General features: G+C 42.6%; 1 protein-coding gene and 1 long non-coding RNA gene across 2 annotated transcripts in view; both read right to left on the bottom strand.

Annotated features, from left to right (window-relative positions):
- Nucleotides 1–22,807, bottom strand: part of LOC138986206 (uncharacterized) — a 75,536-nt gene that overhangs the window by 47,327 nt on the left and 5,402 nt on the right. Inside the window, exon 2 of the long non-coding RNA XR_011463077.1 lies at nucleotides 12,948–13,136. This is a non-coding gene — a long non-coding RNA (uncharacterized lncRNA). The remainder of the gene's footprint in view (nucleotides 1–12,947; nucleotides 13,137–22,807) is intronic.
- Nucleotides 18,911–19,435, bottom strand: LOC102275123 (small ribosomal subunit protein eS27-like). The gene has a single exon (XM_005894192.3). The coding sequence runs from the start codon at nucleotides 19,337–19,339 to the stop codon at nucleotides 19,085–19,087; it is 255 nt and encodes an 84-aa protein (XP_005894254.2). The 5' UTR covers nucleotides 19,340–19,435; the 3' UTR covers nucleotides 18,911–19,084.

Below are 22,807 nucleotides of genomic sequence, written 5' to 3'. Positions count from 1 at the left end.
GACACAGGTTTGATCCCTGGTTCGGGAAGGTTCCACATGCCATGGGGCAACTGAGCCCCTGTACCACCACAACTACTGAGCCTGAGTGCTGCAACTCCTGAAGCCAGCATGCCTAGAGGCCCTGCTCCACAGCAAAAGAAGCTATTGCAATGAGAAAGCAGCGCTCGGCAGTGAAGAGTAGCCCTCACTCACTGTAACTAGAGAAAGCCCAGGGACAGCAACGAAAATAATCCAACATAGATCCAGCACAGCCAAAAATAAACAAACAAATAAATAACATTTTTAAAAAGAGAGAAAGAGAGAAGATGATATCCTTTTGGAAACCATTCTGAGTCCTCCAGCCTGCTGGGGTTACTCTTTAATATCCAAATAAAGATTGCTCAAGACACTGCCCCACAGAATGCAGAAGTCTGTGCCCTCCTGATGTTTTGTATATTGCTTGGGAAGGACTCGTGTTCTCCTTATCACTGATTGTCCTGTTCTCCAGCTCAGGATGACTTACTTCACTCAAGGTTCTTCCTTGGATCTGGTATTCCAACCTTTTCATTTCTTCTCATTGTTTCACTCTCTCCAAGTTGTCCAGGCCTACTCCCCCAGGCTGCCCCTAAACTCCAAATTCCCCTCACTTCTTGCTTACTTTCCCTGGCAGATCAGTTCTGCCCTCTTTATCTCATTTCTTCTATCCCCCTCTCCCCCTGCCCATTCCTTATTCCTCTCCTGAGAATCACACATCGTTTTCCAATCTGTGCCATGAATGCCGTCTTCCTCCTGAGCCATGATTTTTTCCCTGAAGAGCAATTTGTTCCCACTCCACAGAGAAAATCATTCTTTTAACATCAACATCTGCCTCTGTGCCTCAGCATATACTATTCCCTCTGCCTGCAACAGCCCACATACTCCTCTCAACCCCTCTCATGGCCCACACATCCCACACAAGGCTCACTCAAGCATAACCATCCCCAGCACCTGCTACACGTTTGAGAATTGAACACATTAATTACGTCTTCTCAACTCTCAAGTACAAACAGCATTCATTTCTAGAAAAAATCTTCAGGAAAAATAGAGCAAAACTGACTCAAACTTTTAATATAATGGGTCTCATATTCTGAGCTACTGTTGCCATCAGTTTCTACTGCTGTAGTTTTAGAATTTGCATTGGCTCCTCCAAGTTAAAGATTAGCCAAGACGGGAGCATCCTGCTCTTTCTTCCCTCATGTTCCTTTACTCCTTTAACTGATACATTTCCAGGAAGGAATGGAAATTATTTCTGATGGACCCACTGCTTGTCAGAAACCCAGCTGCCTCTCTGTGGTCTGTACACTATTTGCAAGATCTTTCTGGTATGCTGTCATTTGATCAACATTTGTGGGTTTGCATTTCTGCCTCTGCAAGTAGAAAAGCGCAACAACACAGTTCCACTATTTAAAAATTCTTCTCCAGATAGTTTGGAAAGGGCTGTTTTCACATTGTAACTAAGAAGTCAATTTCCTCTTTATTTATTTTTGATAGTCTTTTAATTTTTTTAATTTGGAGTATAGTTGCTTTACAATGTTGTGTTAGTTTCCACTGTACACCAAAGTGAATCAGCTAATATGTATACATATATAGCCCTCCCTTGTGAGCCTCCCTCCCACTCCACCCCAATCCTACCATCTAGTTCATCGTAGAGCACCGAGCCGAGCTTCCTGTGCTATACAGCAGCTTCCCACAGTGTGTGTCTGTGCACTCCATCAGTCGTATCCAACTCTTTTCGACCCCATGGACTACAGCCTGCCAGGCTCCATCATCCGTGGAATTTTTCAGGCAAGAACACTGGAGTGGGTTGCCATTTCCTTCTCCAATGCATGAAAGTGAAAGTGAAGTCACTCAGTCGTGTCCGACTTTTAGTGACCCCATGGGCTGCAGCCTACCAGTCTCCTCCGTCCATGGGATTTTGCAGGCAAGAGTACTGGAGTGGGGTGCCACTGCCTTCTCTGTCATTGGCCCTAGTCTTCTACAAAATGTACTATCATTAACTCATAATACATTGGGTGTTCTGTTATTTCCCTTTTAGCACTTTTATTAAAATTATTTTGAGGTGTTATCATAAAGCTTATTATTTCTTGTTCCTGAAAACGTTTTATCTATCCAGGCAAGACACAGAGACCCATGCCTTTTTTTCCACACAGGTTTAATCATCTGGTTATAATCTCACTTTAAAAGAGGTTTGTTCTGGGGACTTCCCTGGTGGTCCAGTAGCTAACCCTCTGTGCTCCCAGTGCAGGAGGCCTTGGTTCAATCCCTAGTCAGGGAGCTAGATCCCACATGCCACAACAAAAGACTCCATATGCCACAATAAAAAGATCTCGTGTGCTGTAACTAAGATCCAGTGCAGTCAAATAAATAAGTATTTTTAAATTAGATAAATAAAAGAGGTTTGGTCAAACTTGACTGTTGTGCAAATAGGTAAGTAACACAAGGTAGTGATTACCATGGGCTTTGGAATCAATGGCTTCCCTGGTAGCTCAGTTGGTAAAGAATTCAGCTGCAATGCCAGAGACCCTGGTTCAATTCTTGGCTAGGGTAGATCTGCTGGAGAAGGGATAGACTACCCACTCCAGTATTCTTGGGCTTCCCTGGTGGCTCAGCTGGTAAAGAATCTGCCTGCAATGCGGAAGACCTGGGTTTGATCCCTGGGTTTGATCCCTGGATTGGGAAGATCCCCTGGAGAAGGGAAAAGCTACCCACTCCAGTATTCTGGCCTGGAGAATTCCATGGACTGTATAGTCCATGGGGTCGCAGAGTTGGACACAACTGAGCAACTTTCACTTTCACTTTGGAATCAGTAAACGCCTCTACGTACTGGCTGTGACTTTGGACAAATAATTTCAATTTGGTAAACTCCAGAATGCTACTTTATAAAATGGAGGGCCATGTATAACTAAGAATTGCAACTAAGGATTGAAAAGCATTAAATGATTTTCAACTTGTTGACACAACCATAGAGCCTGAAACATAGCAAGCACTTAAACAGGAATTACTACTCTACTACTACTATCATTATTATTACTGCACTTATAGGATCTGAAAAATCCTGACATTCCCCTTGAGTTTCCTTGTCAGTTTTGATCAGTGGTATCCCAGGAAGAGGTCCAAGAAATAAATATTCTATTTTCCTACATGATTTGCTCCTAAAATCTTGTATAAAAATCAAATGTGTGAAAATTTAACTTCTATTCATCAAGGAAAAGAAAGATATCTATTCTTAACATGCAAATATATATATATATATATACACACACACACACACACACACACACATAGGAGAAGGCAATGGCACCCCACTCCAGTACTCTTGCCTGGAAAATCCCATGGACAGAGGAGCCTGGTAGGCTGCAGTCTGTGGGGTTGCGAAAAGTTGGACAAAACTGAGCGACTTGACTTTCACTTTTCACTTTCATGCATTGGAGAAGGAAATGGCAGCCCACTCCGGTGTTCTTGCCTGGAGAATCCCAGGGACGGCGGAGCCTGGTTGGCTGCCATCTATGGGGTCGCACAGAGTCGGACATGACTGAAGTGACTTAGCAGCAGCAGCAGCATACATACATAAAGTCTAGAATTATATCTGATTATATATTCCCAGTATTTTTTACCTATTCGTTAATTCTTTTTCCATCCAAGTCAACACAAAATAAACTGAGTTAACACATTCTCATCTAAATGAGAATAAAGTCAACACTTCCAGCTTAACTGAATGGTAACCATTTAATCTCAATAGCAATACATTTATAAGACATATACATTTTATCACCACTGTCAGGAATTTCTTTTTCTGTTTTACACTTAGTTATACAAAATATACAAAAAATTCAAAGTTGGGCAAATATTGTTACACCAGCAAAAACAGAGAAACCAAATTGCCACTTGGTATTGTGTGATGGATCAAAATGTTCACTTATCAGCAGATGTGCAAACATTCAAAATGTTTTATTTAGACATATCAAAGTCTAATGTATAAAAGTACAGGTTGTAGGTCAGTCAAGAACTATCCCCATTGCACTTTGACAATCTTTTCTAAAGTTAACCAATAACTTTTCATAATGATTATTCATCTGAGATTGTTAATGGGCAATTCTTTTTTATTCTTAGTTTTTTGGGGGGCAATGACATGCAACATGTGGGATCAATGCAGGATCTTACTTTCCCAACCAGGGATGGAACGCACACCCCCTGCAATGGAAGTACAGAGCCTTAACCACTGGACCAACAGGGAAGTCCCTGGGCAATTCTTTTTAATAATGCTGATGTAATGGAGCAGAGGAGACTTCTGGGCAGAGGACGTTAGGAAAAGCAAGAACTCCTTGTCCATAGCCACAGAAGACTTTTAAGGTGTGGAGCTAGCCCTAGTACATGAGGCGAGTGGCCATTTGAATGTAAACTGGAACTGCGTATTTCATGTGCCAGTATTTGCAAAGGTCTTGCCTGGACTGGGGCTTTTTGTCTCATGCTCAGAAAAAATTTCAGTTTGGAAATGTTTTTATGCCAGAATTTCCCCAGGCCTCATCAACCTGTAAGTACAAATTAGGTCACATTAACAGATAAAACACAAATTGTACTTGTTCAGGCCCACGTTCAAGACTGTAGGCAGTGAGACTGACAGGTGACCTAGAAAGCTGGGTTACCTGCGAAACTGATGTTTATTTAAAGGTTACAATGGGAACAAAAGTAGCAGTGGAAAATCTGAGTGTGATGGCAGAAGCATGGGTGCTGCTGCGGGAGGGGGTGGGGGAAATTCCAGCTTAAGGGTATGTTGCAACAATGCAAAAAGACAACTTCCTGTGGCTACTCTATGGTGACCCCTAGACCCTCATGGTTCAGAGATGCGTGTGTGCTAAGTCACTTCAGTCGTGTCTGGCTCTTTGTGACCCTATGGACTGTAGCCTGCCAGGCTCCTCTGTCCACGGGATTCTCCAGGCAAGAATACTGGAGTGGGTTGCCATGCCCCCCTCCAGGGGACCTTCCTGACCCAAGGATTAAATCTGGTCTCCTGTGTCTCCTGTATTGAAGGCAGATTCTTTACTTCTTGGAGAAGGAAATGGCAGCCCACTCCAGTACTCTTGCCTGGAAAATCCCGTGGACAGAGAAACCTGATAGGCTACTGTCCATGGGGTTGCAAAGAGTCGGATAGGACTGAGCGACTTCACTTTCACTTTCACTTTCACTTTTCTTTACCTCTAGCGCCACCTGGACAACTAGGACTTTAACAAAGGCTCAGTTTAACCAGTCGAAAGACACGCCTGCAATGTAGGCCATCTCTTCTCCCCACTCACTCAATTCTCCCCTACAATATCAAGTTACATATTAAGAAACATAAGGAAAAAAAAAAACAACATCAAGTCATAAGCTCAAACCATAAGCAGCACTGACTTTAAACCCAATCCAGAGACAATCTGCAACAGAGAGATGCCCTCTGTCTCTGACTGGGAGCTATCCTAACACAAGCTTCTGGCACAGAGGATGACAGTCACAAGAAGCACTTCTGGCCTGAGGGAGTCTCAAGCCTGCTTAAGTCACCACCATGGCTCCATGAGGCCAGACTCCTGCCAGCACACAGAGGAACCAGGAACCAGAGCCTTCATGTGCAGAAGTGTTTCCCACTTGAGAACAATACCTCCAAACTACGAAAGCTAAAAGTTGAGAAGCTGAGAGGCAAAAATCCTGTGGGTTATTGGATATAAGAGTGAGATGAATATTTGTATACATCGCATTGTAGATATCCTAGTTGCATGCACTGATTCCCAGACCCATATATTCTGGCTGTGGGGGAGAAAGTACCATATAATCATCTCTCAATCAGAGCATACACTGTTACTGAAAGAGAGTGTGTGAGTCTGGCTGCTCGCCACTCAAAAGGCAATAAACAGGCCAGGCTGGAGGAAAGGAAAGTTTGCGTTATTTCACATGCCGGCAACTGGGATGGGGGCGGGGGGGACGGGGGGACCAGCATCATCTTGGTTGTTTTAGGTACAGTTAATCTTCAGTTCCAGGGTCCCATCTGTTCCCATTTCTTTGAGGCCAGTTCTCAGAATTGTGGCAACTCATGTTGTGGGTACAGTCTGGTCATCATGTGGTTAACTTCTCCATCTGTGTGTTTTAGTATCTATAAGACAGCTCAGAGTATCATCTATAGCCCTTGAGAAAGAACTAAAGATCCTTGACTATGCTTAAAGAGTATATTATTATTATTTGGTTTCCCTTTGTTTTCACATGTTCTCATTTCTCCAATTAAACTTATTCTTTGACTTAAGTTTCCCAGACAAAAGGCAGGCAGAGGACATGGGTGGGTCGGGCAAGGACCATACAGTCCTGCTCCATTTCAGTATTTCAGCCTGTAAGACAGAACACTGTCCCTTCAGAGTGTTGCCTCCTAACTGACACCAAAACTGAGTCTTCAGTAAGCCATTCCACCTTTTTAGTAAGCCAGATACTTATAGGTAATAGTAAAAGTAGTAAGACCAGTCAATTCCCTGGGCATGAGCCCACTGACCATGGATAGAATCCATGACAGTACATAAAGCATCCTGAGAGTCTGTAGATGGTAGAATTGACAGAAACATTACAGGAAGGATATGGAAAATCCATATCCATAATATATGTTTAGTCCTCTAAGGATGGATTTATGACCTTTCCATGATGAAAGAGATATATAATATATTCAGCCTACATCAGCTGGTTGGCTTGTTCCTCTAGGGAATGCTATCTAATGGGGACTCACTGTTGACATCATCTGTTAGCAGATTAGGCACTCAGAAGTAGCAGCAGTCAAGTCAAGTCAGCTTCCTTAAGGGAAAGTCCATTTTGTTGAACCCATGCAGAGCTCTCACCTCCGTCATCAAAGCATGCTGTTCATGAGTCCATTAAATAAGCACAGGGGTGGCTGATGAAACGGCACAGATTTGATCCAAAATCCTAAAGGTCTATACTGTGATTCTCTTACTGGTACTTGCCTAAGGTTTTATTACCATCCTTATTTGTTAGAGATTCTTGAGTGTCACTGGACCTAGTGATCATAAGGACCAAGTAGAAGAACATCTTGTGCTATAGCCTGGACTTGCAGAAGCTTTGTTCCACCATTTGACACTCACAGCCTTATAAGGGACTCCTCAGATGGTTCCAACTCAAAACGTGGTTTATATTGCCTCCAAAAGCCAAAAAGACCTATCAATTATGATTCTTTTGTCATGGTAGATAATACATCAATTTGTCACTGTGGAAAAGATATCTCAACGTGCTCCAGTCTGCTGGATTCTCAGAAACCACTGAAGTGGCAGGTCCCTGAGATTCATCTCAAACTTTCTGGTTTGCTCATATCTTAGTAAGGCTTCCAAATTAACTGCTACTTTTGCTCATCAGGTTGAATGAGTGAAGTGTCATCTATGCAATAGACAGTGACGTTTTGCAGAACATCAGCACCTCGGAGATCTCTGCTGACTATAACGTGGCAGACAGATTGAGAGCTGACATAGGACTAAGCCAAGATGGTGAATGTCTTGGCTGTTGTTGCTGCCAGGTAAAAGTAAACTGCTCATGGTTACCCTTTCAACGTGGAATGGAGAAAAAACCATTAGTCACATAACAGGGCCAGGGACTCTATTGATTTCTTCCAGTACAGAAACTCTTTTATAATGGGAGTTGCAACTGAAGTCACACCCTAACCAAGTTTATTGAAATCTACAGTTATTCTCCAATATCCATTCTATCCAGGCCAAACAGGTAAATTAAATAGGGATGTCCTAGATATCACCAATCTTGCATGTTTCAAGTCTTCGCTATTGAACTGATCTCTGTTCAATACAGAAATACAGAAATCCCTCAGAATACAGAAAACTGTATTACAGAAATATTTCTGTATTACTGTAATACAGAAATCCCTCAGAAATACAGCATTGCTTCTGGTTTACTATCTTGGTAGGAGGAGGAAGTTCAAGGGCCTTCCATTTAGCTATTTCTACCATAATGACCTTGTCCCATGGGTTAGAGAGCCAACACAGGAATTTTTGCCTCTGGTCAAGTTTGTCAGTTCCAATCATTGGGGGAATTACCCTAGGGTAGACCCATGAACTGACTGGTCCCATACATTGGTGGGCCACAGTGGCATTTTGGGCTCCTAGGAATTAGTATTAATCTAAAAGTAGTGTCTAGACATCCACCAAAGGTCTGAGTATTTTCTTTTCTCCACTTTAGTAAATAATATTAGATATCTTTAGGAAAGGCTCACAAGGAAGATTTACATTATATATTTGTGGCAATTCTATAGGATTCTTCCATAAGTGAGACCTAGCTTTCTGTTCAGTAAAGGAGCTCTGGGTTTCAGAACTGGATTAATTCTGTAAATTGAATGAGAAGCCATGATTTTCCACCGTGGTGACCCAAAAGAACTGAAAATAGGTACTCCAACAGACAATTGTTCATGAATGTTCACAGCAGCAATATTCACAACAGCCAAAAAGATGGCATGAATAGATTTTAAAAATTGTGGTATACCCATACCATGGGTATAATTTATCCATAAAAACAAATGAAGCACTGATACATTGCTATAGCTTGGATGAATCTCAAAAGCATGCAAAGCCAAATAAGCGAGACAGAAAATAGCACATACTACATGGTTCACTTAATACGAAATATCCAGAATGGGAAAATCCAGAAAGACATTAACGCAGACTAGTAGTTGCTAGGGACCGGAAGAAGGCAGGAATGGGGAGGGATTGCTTAATGGGTATCTTCTGGAGTGATAAAAAAAGTTTGAAACTAGAGAGAGGTGGGTGTCTACAGCATCGTGACTGCACTACATGATACTGAATGGGACACTTTAAAATGGTTAATGGTATGCTATATGAATTTCATCTCCATTTTTTAAAAGAAAAGTAAAACAGTACCCATAAATTAAAAAGTAATGAAATTATTCCTTCTCTAGTACCAGTGGAAGGAGAGCATCCTGTTTTTCAACCATGCATATTTTTACCCTCTTACTTCAGAGAAACAGTACTTAAAAGAAATTGCAATGATCCAATACTACTAAATAGTTTACATATTTTGCTGAGTTGTTGGAATTTTGGGGGGTCGGGTAGGGATTATTGTGAAGTCTGACGAGGAAGAGAAGATCTATATAAAGCCTTTTTGTACTGGTCTCTTTGTTCTCAAAGAGAACATTTCTTTTTTTAAAAAAAAATTTTTTTTTAATTTATTTGGCTGCACTGGGTCTTAGTTGTGGATCATCCTACAGATGCTGTTTTGTAAGCATCTAATTCCTTGCATTGAATTCTTTTATGTTCCTTTCCTTTGGAATGGTTTCTGTTTCTTATCCTGAACCTCATTGACTTTTGGGGGTATTTAAAGAGATAAAAGCATTGAAAGAAATCAGCCCAGTGCCTGGCATATGGAGAGGGGTCAAAATTGATAGCAATTATTATTATTACAACACATTATTTTCTAGTTCTTTATTATTACTACATGATGTAGAATTTCAATGTTTCTCCCCTTTCTTTGTTCCCCAATCCTGGTTAGATTATAAAAGGTTCACTCAGGGACTTCCCTGGTGGTCCAGGGGCTAAGATTCCTTGCTCCCCATGCAGGGGACCTTGGTTCAATCCCTGATTGGGGAACTAGATCCCAAATACTGCAAGGAAGACCCAGCGCAGCCAAATAAAGGAATATAATTTTAAAAGCAAACAAAAAAAACAACAACAAAAAGGTTCACTCAAAGAACTGAGGAGTCCTAAACTTTTTCTCTGTTTCCATTTAGGCTCCTTGTATTAGTCAAAGTTCTCCAGAAAGAGACTTCCCTGGTGGTGCAGTGGTTATGAATCCACCTTGCAATGCAGAGGATGTGAGTGTGATCGCTGGTCAGGGACTAAGATCCCACATGCCACGGAGCAAACTAAGTCCACACACCACGACCAGAGAATCCGTGCACCGTAACAAAGACCCTGTGTGCCACAACTAAGACTCAACACAGCCAGATAAACAAATATTTTTTAAAAAGGTTCTTCAGAGAAAAAGAATCAATAGAATATATGAGTGCGTAAGGACGTGTGGGTATGGGTATGTATGTGCAAGCATGCACACACACACATGCTAGCAAGTTTGAAATTTGTAGGGCTATCCAATAGTGTGGAAATCCTGGCAGAAGTTGATATTATATTCTTGAGTCAGAAGGCAGAATGCCTCTCTCTTCAGAGGACCTCAGTCTTTTCTTGTAAAGCCTTCAACTGACTGGATGAGGCCCACCCACACTATGGAATGTAACTTGTTTGACTCAAAGTCTACCGATTTAAATGTTAATCTCATCTAAAAATACTCTCACAACTATTTGACCACATAACATAGACTAGTTAAATTGACACAAAATGAACTATCACACTATTCAAACCATCAATCATGTCATGTAATGTTTATCTATTGATGTTAATCCACAATGCTTTGGGGCATAAGACCCATTTGATTTCACTATGTATGTTTTAAAGGTATGGTACTTCAGTTTTCTTAGACTGAGTATTTGATATATGCAATAAACTACAGAAGACTGCGCAATGGGTAAGGAATAACCTGGGGCCTCTTCCTGCCTTTCGCATGCCACAGCTAGAAGATCCTGCATGCTCCAACGATCAAAGAACCCACATACCACAACTAAGACTCAGCACAGCCAAACACATAAATAAATATAAATATGAAAAAAAATATTACATGGAGCATGAGATGTAGGGAGACCATTAGGGTCCATGGCAGTAACCCAGGCAAGAGATGTCAGTCAAATGGATTAGGATAATAGCAGTGGAGGTAGGAGTGGAGATTAGGACAAGTAAATGATTTTTAGAGCCCTTTAAGAGGAAAAGTGAAGACATTTGGAGATGGATTGGGCACAAGGTGAAGGAGAGGTTGCCGTCCCAGGTTTCTGGCTGGTACAACTAGCTAGTCACTAGCTAGGGAACACCGGACAAAGAAAAAGTATAGGAGAAACTGTGTGTTCAGCCTTAGGTATGCTGAATTTAAGGTAAGGCACTCAAATAGAACTATCCAATAAGCAGTGGGGTATGCAGGTTTGAAGGTCAAAAGGGAGGTACAGCCTGGAGATGAATATTTGGAAGTCATATCCAGGGCCAGTCTATCTACTAGGCATGGCTAGGCACATTAGTGCCCTAATATTCTTAGGGCTCAGTTCAGTTCGGTCACTCAGTCATGTCTGACTCTTTGCAGCCCCCATGGACTGTAGCACCCCAGATTTTCCTGTCCATCACCAAATCCTGGAGCTTGCTCAAACTCATGTTCATTGAGTCAGTGATGCCATCCAACCGTCTCATCCTCTGTAGTCCCCTTCTCCTCCTCCCCTCAATCTTTCCCAGCATCAGGGTCTTTTCCAAGGAGTCAGTTGTTTGCATCAAGTGGCCGAAGTATTGGAGTTTCAGCTTCAGCATCAGTCCTTCCAATGAACATTCAGAACTCTTGGGGCTCATACACACACAAAAAAGCTTTAATCTCCTTTAAATCAGAAAAAGAAGTCTTAATAGATAAAGATGTTTTAATAGAAATTCCATGGACAGAGGAGCCCAGTGGGTTGCAGTCCATGGAGTTGCAAAGAGTCAGACACAACTGAGCACGCACACAATACACAATATATTCATCTTTACACCAATGCAGTCATAAAAGATAATTTTAAAAGAAATGGTTCCCTAGGAAGGAGCAAGCCCACAAAAGTCCTAATGCTGTCCTGGTTGTATTAGTAAGGATGCTTCCTACCACAAATATCAAAAAGCCCACTCTCAATGGCTTCGGCAGGGACGATATTTAATTTCCCTTGTTCAGCATTAGGGTGGCCTCCAGAAATGACAGGAAGCTCATGCCCTCAAAGCCAGAGGCTCCTTCCAACTCTACTCTGCCATCCCTGCTGTTAGCTCCATCCTCAGCTGGGAGCACACCAGTGCAGTAGGTCCAGAACACATCCAGACTTATCAACATTCCCAGAAAGCAAGCTCCCGAGAAATGTCACGTCCAGAGAATGCTTCTCTCCTAGGAGTGAGAAAACCTTTCCCAGAAGCCCTGCAGCAAATGTCCTCTTAGTCTCACTAGGCAGATACCCCTTCCTAAATCAGCTCTGGCAAGAAGGAAGGAATTTATATGATGGGCTCAGACTAATCATCTGGGGTGCAATAGAGGTTAGGGGGTCAACCACAATGCCTTCTCTCAAAGACTTCCTCCAGGAGGTGGGACTAGAAACTAAAAGCAGGGATGAGCTCACCCAGGGAAGAGTGTTCAAGAGAGAGAAGCACAGAGGACCTAGGAACTTCAGTATGTCCATGTTATGAGGGCTTCCTCACTGATGGAAGAGACTCATCATTAAATACAGTTGCAAATGGACTGGAATGTGAAAGCAGCCTGGGTGTTGGAGGCCCAGGTGTATGTTAAAACCTGTGTGACTGGGTAGGTTTCTTAAACTTTCTGCCTCAGGTTTCCTCTCTGTATAATACCCTACACATAGTAAATATCAAATAAACTCAGCTATTATTGTTTTATGGTCATCCACATTATTATTATATTTAGGTGATGGGAAGACACTGGAAGGGAATTGACAGGCAAGTGTCCTGGGCAGATTTGTGGCTAGGTTATATGGCTTGAGCAGTTGTGCTCTGTGCTGGGTTTCCTTTTCACTAGATCACTGCGAGCAACTCTCCAAGTTTCCCTCTGGCTGCCCCCAAGGTTGAACCCTACCAGAACCCTCCAGGCCCCAGCAGCATCTCTATAAAATCTCTGTGTTGGTTTTAGCTACACTCCTGTGCCTTGGAATCAGGATAAATTACTATCTCTCCTTTCACCCCTGCCCGCTTGCATTGCTGTCACTCAAAGAAATTAATCAGGTTTATTAAGCATGACCTCTCTTTTGTGAGCCTTGCTCCTGGTCTGCAGATCTGTACCTGTCTGTTGCTCTCCTAGCTCAGTTCCAGTTGGGGAGGCCTCAGCCTTTCTCGGTGTTCTGGTGGGGGCAGGGACAAGCAGCCGAGTGGCCACATCTTTTGTTATTTGTAGAGACTGACGCACTGGGCTGGATTGGACAAAGGCAGGATGCTCCGCTGTAGTGAGCACAAGGCTCTTTGTTGCCATGGCTGTGGAAGAAATAGGAACAGAAAGGATAAATGTTGCATCCAAATACACTAATAATTAACACTTAGCACCATGGATATAAAAAGCACTTAATGCTAAATTACTGTGATCATAATAGCTCTTCTTTATTCAGCCTGACTCCATATGGCATCATGGTTTGGTAGTTAAGTGTGTGTGAACTGGAGCCTGACTGTCTGGGTCCAAATCCTGGCTCTGCTATTTGCCAGTGTGGGCCAGTTACTTACACTCCTTGAGTCTGTTTTGCATCTGTAACACACAGACAGTGGAAGTACATAACCCATAGTGTTATGTGAGTTCATACTAAAAGCACTTAAACATGACCTGCCACATAATAAGCACTCAATAAATATCATATTTTCATATAAATTGGTGGGCAAATTTGGACCTCAAAACAAACTTATGACATAGATGTTATTATTATCCCTATTTATTGATTGAGGATTCCAAGACTCAGAGAGGTTGAGTAACTTTCCCAAAGTCACCCAGCAAGAAAGTAGCAGGACCGATTCTGACTGACCCTAAAGCCATGTGCTTTCTACCGCACATGTCACTGTCTTCCACGAGCTCCTGGCAAGAGGCCCCACATCAATGTGATGGTGCAGTATTGGTGACTTTCACAACACTCTTTCATCATAGGTGGTACAGACCAGGCATTTTCAGAATGAAGGACAGAGGAGTCTTGTAGACAAGGCAGCTTACTCAAAGTTTCTCTATTCTCTGGCCCAGCTTCATGCCCAGACCCCCAGGCTTCCATATGTACAATGCCCAGTTCTCTGGTGGAAGGTGGAAGGCCAGCTAGGGAAGAGCAGAGACATAGCCCAGGTCTGTCTCAGGCACCATCCGTCTGATGGCTTGGCTTTAGAGAGGAGTCACAGGGCAGAACTTGGCCATGGGACACCAGGCTACACCAACACCAGGTCTGACCTCAAGATGGTCCAGGACAGATCTTGCACCCCAAAAGTCTTTGGACACTACCAATAAAATAAAGTAAAACAGCACAGCCCAAAGCACCTTCATGCCAAAGAACTTAAAATTCTTGAGGGATGTCTGCATTTTTTTTTTTTAATGTAAAAGAATCCAAGTCTGGCTTTTCATACCTTCTGTGGAGTGGACATCTGGCTGCCAGACCAAAAAGTGCCCACAGGGCTCTGACCACTGTCTAGCCTAGTCAGGCCTCTGCCCATTCCTCCACACAACCAGTCAGGCCTCTGCTCATACTTCCACACAACCAACTCTTGTTATTTATTCAAAAGTAGTTCAATTCCTAAATGACCACCCGGGCAAAAATAAAACAGCCTTACAAATATCTCTGAGAAAGAGAGGCAACTGGCTATATCATTAATTGCAACCATTCACTGAGCCCAAACTCTAGGCAAGGCACTGTACTTACCATGGCCCTTGTCCAGGCCCTACCCATCCCTCACTTATCAAGTTTAAGTTTATGGCTAGCTCCTGATGGCTCCTCCTCTGTGATTCATGTTCAGATGTCCATTTGCAAGCCGGTAAGACGTGGCTGGGTTTACCCTTGACTCTGGGAAACACGGCCTTGAATATATAGCCTGGTGTCAGGAGAAGAGCCTGTGAAGGGGGCTCCCTAGAGTCCACAGGCTATGCCCACCTCTACTTCAAGACAGCAGAGACTTCTCTTGTGTGGACAGGCAAACTCTCAGTGCTATGTGGATCCCCCACTCCTATGCAGGCTCTGATCACAGACCCTCTTCCTCAATCCCTTCCACCCACACCTGCCTCTTGCCTCCTCCTCACACCCCTGGGGCTCTCAAATGGTGACCAGAGAAGGAAGAAAATGGCCAGGCTAAAGATTCAGTGAAAATAACAGGAGCTTTATACTTGGACAGACATGGGTTTGAATTTCACCATGTTATTTAATAGCTCTGTAACCTGGGCTGGTCACTTGACTTCTCTGAGTCTGTTTTCTAATCACTGAAAGAATAATCTTCTGTATTCTTAGGGTTTCTGTGAGGATTAGAAAAGGTATAAATCAGTATGTTATGCTCAGTGATACTCAATAAATGGTAGATATCGTCAGATATAAGTTGGTCTCTTTTTTTAAATTTTTCAAAAGATTTTATTTATTTATGGCTGTCCTGGGTCTTTGTTGCTGTGCGGGCTTTTCTCTAGTTGAGATGAGCAGGGGCTATTCTACAGATGCAATGCTCAGGCTTCTCATCTCAGTCGTTTCTCTTGTTGCCAAGCATGGGCTCCAGGGCGCACTGGCTTCAGTAGTTGTGGCTTCCAGGCTCCAGAACACAGGCTCAATAGTTGTGGCAAAGGGGCTTAGTTGCTCCATGGCATGTGGGATCTTCCCCGATCAGGGGTTGAATTTGTGTCTCCCCTATTGGCAGGCAGATTCTTTATCACTGAACCACCAGGGGAGCCCTATAAGTTGGTCTCTTTCCATTCATTTAAAGTATATACACTTTCTCTCTCTAAATGCTTACAACCACCAGGCAACAGAGTCAGCCCACTAGTGATGCTGCTGTAAGGAGCTTGGCTGGGTTAGAGTATCTTTCCTGCTGGGCTTGGAGCTTAGTCTAGTACATATGTTTGGGTTTCAGCCCCTCTGTCCATGGTTTGGTGACCAATACTCTCGAGTTGCCTGAAGTTCAGCTTTGGGAAACCTGGTATGATTGGTCACCCTATCAAGAGAGTTGACCCAGAACAGATGGAGAAGGTGTGAGACCTGGAAAATAGCTGGGATTCCCATAACCTCTCCCAGTTTGCTGGACTGATGAGCCAGACTGGGCATCAACTCCACCCTTCCTTCTAGGTTCCCAGCCAAAGCCTAGTTAAACTGAAGTCAAGGGCGACACCTAGAGTCTGTGTGAAAAACTACAGGCTGGTAACCACCTACCTGGCCCCTGAGGCCTTAGTTGGTTAGTTCCTTTCAGTTCAAGTCAATTCAGTCGCTCTGTCGTCGACTCTTTGCAACCCCATGGACAGCAGTATGCCAGGCCTCCCTGTCCATCACTAACTCCCAGAGTTTACTCAAACTCATGTCCATTGAATTGGTGATGCCATCCAACCATCTTATCCCTCTGTCATCCCCTTCTCCTCCCGCCTTCAATCTTTCTGAGCATCAGGGTCTTTTCTAATGAGTCAGTTCTTCACATCAGGTGGCCAAAGTATTGGAGTTTCAGCATCAGTCCTTCCAATGAATGTTCAAGACTGATTTCCTTTAGGATGGACTGGTTAGATCTCCTTGCTGTCCAAGGAACTCTCAAGAGTCTTCTCCAACACTACAGTTCAAAAGCATCAATTCTTCAGCGCTCAGCTTTATAGTCTTTATAGTCCAACTCTCACATCCATACATGACTACTGGAAAAATCATAGCTTTGACTAGATGGACCTTTGTTGGCAAAGTAATGTCTCTGCTTTTCAATATGCTGTCTAGGTTGGTCATAACTTTTCTTCCAAGGAGTAAGCGTCTTTTAATTTCATGGTTGCAGTTACCATCTGCAGCGATTTTGGGGCCCCCAAAAATATTCTGTCACTGTTTCCATTGCTTCCCCATCTATTTGCCATGAAGGGATGGGACTGGATGCCATGATCTTTGTTTTCTGAATGTTGAGTTTTAAGCCAACTTTTTCACTTTCCTTTCACTTTCATCGAGAGGCTCTTTAGATCCTCTTCACTTTCTGCCATAAGGGTGGTGTCATCTGCATATCTGAGGTTATTGATATTTCTCCCCACAATCTTGATTCCAGCTTGTGCTTCATCCAGTCCAGCATTCTCCTGATGTACTCTGCATATAAGTTAAATAAGTAGGGTGACAATATACAGCTTTGACATACTCCTTTCCCAATTTGGAACCAGTCTGTTGTTCCATGTCCAGTTCTAACTGTTGCTTCTTGACCTGCATATAGATTTCTCAGGAGGCAGGTCAGGTGGTCTGGTATTCCCATCTCTTGAAGAATTTTCCAGTTTGTTGCGTACACATAGTCAAAGGTTTTGACATAGTCAATAAAGCAGAAGTAGATGTTTTTCTGGAACTCTTGCTTTTTTGATGATCCAATGGATGTCGGCAATTTGATCTCTGGTTCCTCTGCCTTTTCTAAATCCAGCTGGAACATCTGGAAGTTCACAGTTCACATACTGTTAAAGCCTGGCTTGGAGAATTTTGAGCATTACTTTACTAGCATGTGAGATGAGTGCAACTGTGTGGTAGTTTGAGCATTCTTTGGTATTGCCTTTCTTTAGGACTAGAATGAAAACTGACTTTTTCCAGTCCTGAGGCCACTGCTGAGTTTTCCAAATTTTCTGGCATATTGAGTGCAGCGCAGCACTTTCACAGCACCATCTTTTAGGATTTGAAATTAGTTAGTTTAGTAAATATTTATTATTGAGCTCTCACCATGTGCCAACCCTTGTATTAAGCACTAGGCACAAGTCCTGGGTGCTGAGGTCCAGCCCCGGCTGATCCAGGGTATTCGAAGAAGAGACGGCCTAGGTGACTATTTATATGCTAATTAGAAATATAAGAGTAATAGAATGAGGATAGCTCAGTAGGAAAATTCAGTGGAGAAAAGAGGCTGAGTAGCTTGGTTTACGCGGAAAATCAACATAACCCGTGACACCAGGTTAGCTCTGACCACGGAGGCCACAGGCGCCCTCTCGAATAGCGAAGGTGCCCCACCTTAGACACCTTCTCGAGTGGGTCTTAGAAGCCCAGGCAAATAAATGGTCGCAGAGGATATCCACGCTCCAGATGGGAGACTTCAGCCAGAATGTGAAAAGAAAGAATGACATAGGGAGACCAAGCGCTGGTGAACAAGGCCCGTAGCTTTATTTTCAACAGGGGTTTTTATAACCTAAGTTACCCCAAGTTACACATAGAGGATAATAGGGGATGCAAAGTCAGCAGTTTTTGATCCTTATCAAAAACCAGGGTTTCTTTCCTGCAAATTTATCGTTCACAAATGGTATACATCATCTTCTGGCCAGAAGGCCTATTAACATTTTATGGCTCCTAACAAAGACTTATCAACCGTAAGACTTATTTTCTCTAAGAGTAATTATTTTAAGGTTTGGCGCCATCTTCCGAAGATAAAATTGCATTCCTATAGGGTGGATGTGTAATGGGTTTACAACAAAGGAAAGAATTTATTACCTTAAGGGTCTAAAGTTACTAACACCAAGGCCACTACTTATTTTTTCTACATACCAACTATTAATTAATACATATACAAGGATACAATTCAGAGGATGTGAAAACTTGGCAGCAAGCATTGGCTCATCAATGAAATCTTTTACTAGTTTGTTCTGACAGTTTCTAACTCTCTGAGAGGTTCTAAGCTATTTGAATATCTTAGGCTTCCCGTGCCTCTCGAGGCTGGGAGACTGTAAACAATCGTATGCATAGCTGTAGGAGTCCGGGTAAACTTGTCAGGCGAGTTAGAGAGCCATCTGAGGGGTTGGATTTAAACACTCCTAATCGCCCAGGAACTTTATTAATTGGAGTTGTAAGTTAACTCTTTGACAGAGAGAGCGAGATGGTGGTGGGGGACAGTCCCCAGTAAAGTCAGAGGTGAGAGCACAAAGCAATAAAGTAGGCAGACTCTGGTTTTTTGGGGGTAGATGCTCGAGAATATCCGGGGGGATTCCTGAGGCTCGATCCCGCCTTTGCATATGCCGAGCCTCCTTCCTCATGACCTTTGTCACGAGTGGAATGTTTCTCACCGGCTCCCGGCACCTGGGGGTCTTGGAAGACATCCTCAAACAAGTTAAATTTTTTTTTTTTTTTTTGCCCATAATCAAAACTTTATTGAAAAACTGACACCAAAATAGGAGAGTGTTGCTGTATACCTTACAAAATTAAATGTAATTACATTATCTTGGTAGATTAACTGGAATTACTGAACTGATAAGGCTTTCTGTGATAGAACACAAATTCAAGAAGTTGTGTGGATCATTAGTGTTGCTTCCTTCTAAATGAACAGCCTTCTGTGAGTCTGACTTTTCCTCCTGTTGGCTGGCACAGCACTGTTGAACAGCCTACGCAAAGCACTACTGTCTGAGCATGGCTGAAGACCGTGGTAATCTTGTAGCAACCTGGACATTTTACATCCATGAAGTAAGAATTTGGACTTTGAACCAGCCGTTTCTTTTTATGTTTTTTCTTTTCCTCGTCCAAGGAAGGATGCAGTAAATCTCTAGCTAAAGGCATGTTGATCCTTTCGCAAGCCCAGCCCGTGCAGATCTCTAAGGCGACAACCCCAGCGAGCAGCACGCGACGAAGCACGTGGCATCAAACAAGTTAAATTTATGTTGAGACATGAGGTTGGAGAAGGAAATGGCAACCCACTCTAGTATTCTTGCCTGGAGAATCCCATGGACAGATGAGCCTGACAGGCTACAGTCCATGGGGTTGCAAGAGATGGACACGACTTAGCGACTAAACCACCACCACCACCTATTGAGGTATTTGCTAGGTCAAGGCAGGAGGGAAAGAGTATTCCAGGCAGGAAGAAATAGCAAAGACAAAAACTCTGAGTGGGAAGGAGCATTAAACATCCAAGAAGCTAATCACAGTATGAAGGAGGGAGTCAGTGATGACAACAGCAGTTGGGAGGGTTACTAGGGCCTATAAAAAAAAGTCAGGGGATTTTTGTCTTTCAGGTTTTTTTTTTTTTTTTTTGGTCTTTACCCTAAGTGCAATCAGAACTTAGTGAAGGGTTTTAAGCAGGACAGTAACATAATAGGGCTTCCCCAGTGGCTCAGTGGTAAAAAATACGCCTGTAATGCAGAAGCTGCGGGTTCAATCCTTCGGTCGGGAAGATCCCCTGCAGAAGGCAATGGCAACCCACTCCAGTATTCTTTCCTGGGAAAGCCTATGGACAGAGGAGCCTGGCAGGCTACAGTCCATGGGGTCACAAAAGTCAGACACAACTTACCGATTAAACAGCAATAACATAATCAAACCTGCATTTTTCAAAGCTTACTCTGGCTTGGAGAGTATTAAGTCTAAAGCCAGGGAGGCAATTAGAAGATCACTGCAGTGTCCAGATGGTCCACAGTCTGGACCTGGATGGTGCAGGAAGATAATGAGAGATGATGGTTTGAGAGATGTTATGGAGACAAATGGGCAGAAACATGGTAATTGATTGGAGGTGAGGGTTGAGGAACAGTGAAATTCAAAAATGACTTGCAGGTTTCTGGCTAGGATCACTGGACAGCAGTGGGACAGCTGCTGCAATGGAAGCACAAGAAGGAGAATGATGTTGGACACATGGAATCTAAGGGACCCATGGGACATCCACGTCAAGATGGCAAATAAGCATGTGAATAAAGATTTGTTGTTGTTCAGTCACTAAATTGTGTCCAACTCTGCAACCCCAAAGACTGCAGCACACCAGCCTCCTTGGTCCTCCACCATTTCCCAGAGTTTGCTCAAATTCCTATCCTTTGGGTCAGTGATGCTACCTAACCATCTCATCCTCTGCTGCCCTCTTCGCCTTTAGCTTTCAATCTTTCCCAGCATTGGGGTCTTTTCCAATGAGTTGGCTCTTCACATCAGCTGGCCGAAGTATTGGAGCTTCAGCTTCAGCATCAGTCCTTCCAATGAGTATTCAGGGTTGATTTCCTCTAGGATTGACTGGTTTGATCTCCTTGCAGTCCATGGGACTCTCAAGAGTCTTCTCCAGGTTAGGAAGAAGGAAATAATGTGGGGGTCATACACTTGCAGATGGTAACTGAAGCCCTGAGCAGCACCAACCTTTACAAGTGGGCAGAGGAAGACCAGGCAAGTATGGTATTATAAAAGCCAGGGCCAGAGTGTTTCAGAAAGAAAAGTGTGGTCAACCCCATAAAACATTTCTGAGAGGCAGTGAGATGAGATCCGGAAATTGTTGACTGGACAACATGAAGATCATTAGTAACCTTAGATCCTTTTAAAGTGGAATGATGGAGAGAAGTCAAGTTAGAGTGAGTTGTGCTGTGAACAGGAGGTGAAGAGGTGGAGAAAGTAACTGAAGCCAATTCTTTCAATAAATTTGGCTAAACTATTGCAACTTACCAGTGAGAGTGTGTGTGCTATATCACTTCAGTCATGTCCAACTCTTTGTAACCCCATGGACTGTAGTCTGCCAGGCTCCTCTATCCATGGGATTCTCTAAGCAAGAATACTGGAGTGGTTGCCATGCCCTCCTCCAGGGGATCTTCCTGACCCAAGGATCAAATCTTTTGTCTCCTGCATTGGCAGGCGGGTTCTTTACCACTGAGCTACCAGGGAAGCCCTAGCACTTCAGGCAGATGGATGTGCTAGTGACTTTAAGAATGTGAGAGTGTAATTAGGTACAACTTTTTGGAATGGCAATTAGGCAGAACTTATGAAAATTAAAAACACACATAGTCTTTATCCCAACAATTCTACTTCCAAGAAGTTAGACTATAAATGTACTTTACCCATGTACAATGACTTACAGAAAGGGTGTTTACTGTGGCATTTTATAAATAGCTAAAGTGAAATACAACTAACACATTCATCAACAGGGGGCTGGTTAAATTAGCTGTAATACATCCATGCGACAGGATGTTATATGTCCATTAAAAAGAACATGTTAGATTGATATGTATTGAAATGGATACATACCTAAGACCGGATTTAGCAAGGAAAAAAGTATGCCATATATATGCTTGTATAAATGAACAGAAAATACTTAAAGTGGATACATAAGAAACTCTTCATAGTGGTTACTTCTGCAGAGTAGTCAATGTAAAAATTTTACTTTTCATTTTATGGTTTTTCTTATGTTTGGATCTTTATTGCGAGCAATGTACAGTGAAAATTTATGTAATTTATATATCTATATAATAATTGATATAACTATTTTAATGGGCAGCAGACTTAAATAGACATTTCTCCAAAGAAGACATACACATGGTCAGCAGGCACATGAAAAGATGTTCAACATTGTTAATTATTAGAGAAATGCAAATCAAAACTACAGTGAAGTGCCAACTCACATTGGTCAGAATGGCCATTATCCAAAAAATCATAAATGCTGGAGAAGGCGTGCAGAAAAGGGAACGCTCCTACACTGGTGGTGGGAATGTAAATTGGTACAGCCATCATAGAAAACAGTATGGGGCTTCCTTAAAAAGCTAAAAATAGAGCTACCATGCAATCCAGCAATTCTGCTCCTGGGCAGGTTATCAGGGAAAGATGAAAACTTTAATTCAAACAGATACATCCAGGGAATCCCCTGGCAGTCTAGTGGTTAAGACAGCACTTTCACTCCCATGGGCCTGGGTTCAATCCCTGGTTGGGGAACTAAGATTCTGCAAACCATGAGGCATGGCCAAAACACAAGTAAACAAAAATGCACAAGAAGAAAAATGCACTGTAATGATTAAGAAACTAAAAAAACTAAAAAAAATTTGTAAATTTAAAAAATTTTGAAATTCCATCCTCTCCATTTACCAGCTGTCTGATTTGCTGACTTGGCAAATTATTTAACTCTTCTTTGCCTCAGTCTCCTCATCCACAAAGTAGACAAATTTATAGTATTTTTGCTTAATGAGTTAATGTGTGTTACAGAAGGTTTTGTTCTTATTACAAACACTCATTATCCATAATTAGATTAAAAGTAGAAGCAATGTCAAATGTGTGTGTGTGTTCTTAGCAGATCGTAAA

The sequence above is a fragment of the Bos mutus genome, chromosome 3 (assembly GCF_027580195.1).
Source record: "Bos mutus isolate GX-2022 chromosome 3, NWIPB_WYAK_1.1, whole genome shotgun sequence".
In the NCBI taxonomy this organism is placed as follows: domain Eukaryota; kingdom Metazoa; phylum Chordata; class Mammalia; order Artiodactyla; family Bovidae; genus Bos; species Bos mutus.
Note: the sequence above shows the minus strand (reverse complement) of the source record. Positions and strands in the feature narration are given on the sequence as shown.

Excerpts from the sequence above, each read along its gene's own strand:
- LOC102275123 (XM_005894192.3), bottom strand. The coding sequence starts at position 19,339 with ATGCCTTTAGCTAGAGATTTACTGCATCCTTCCTTGGACGAGGAAAAG.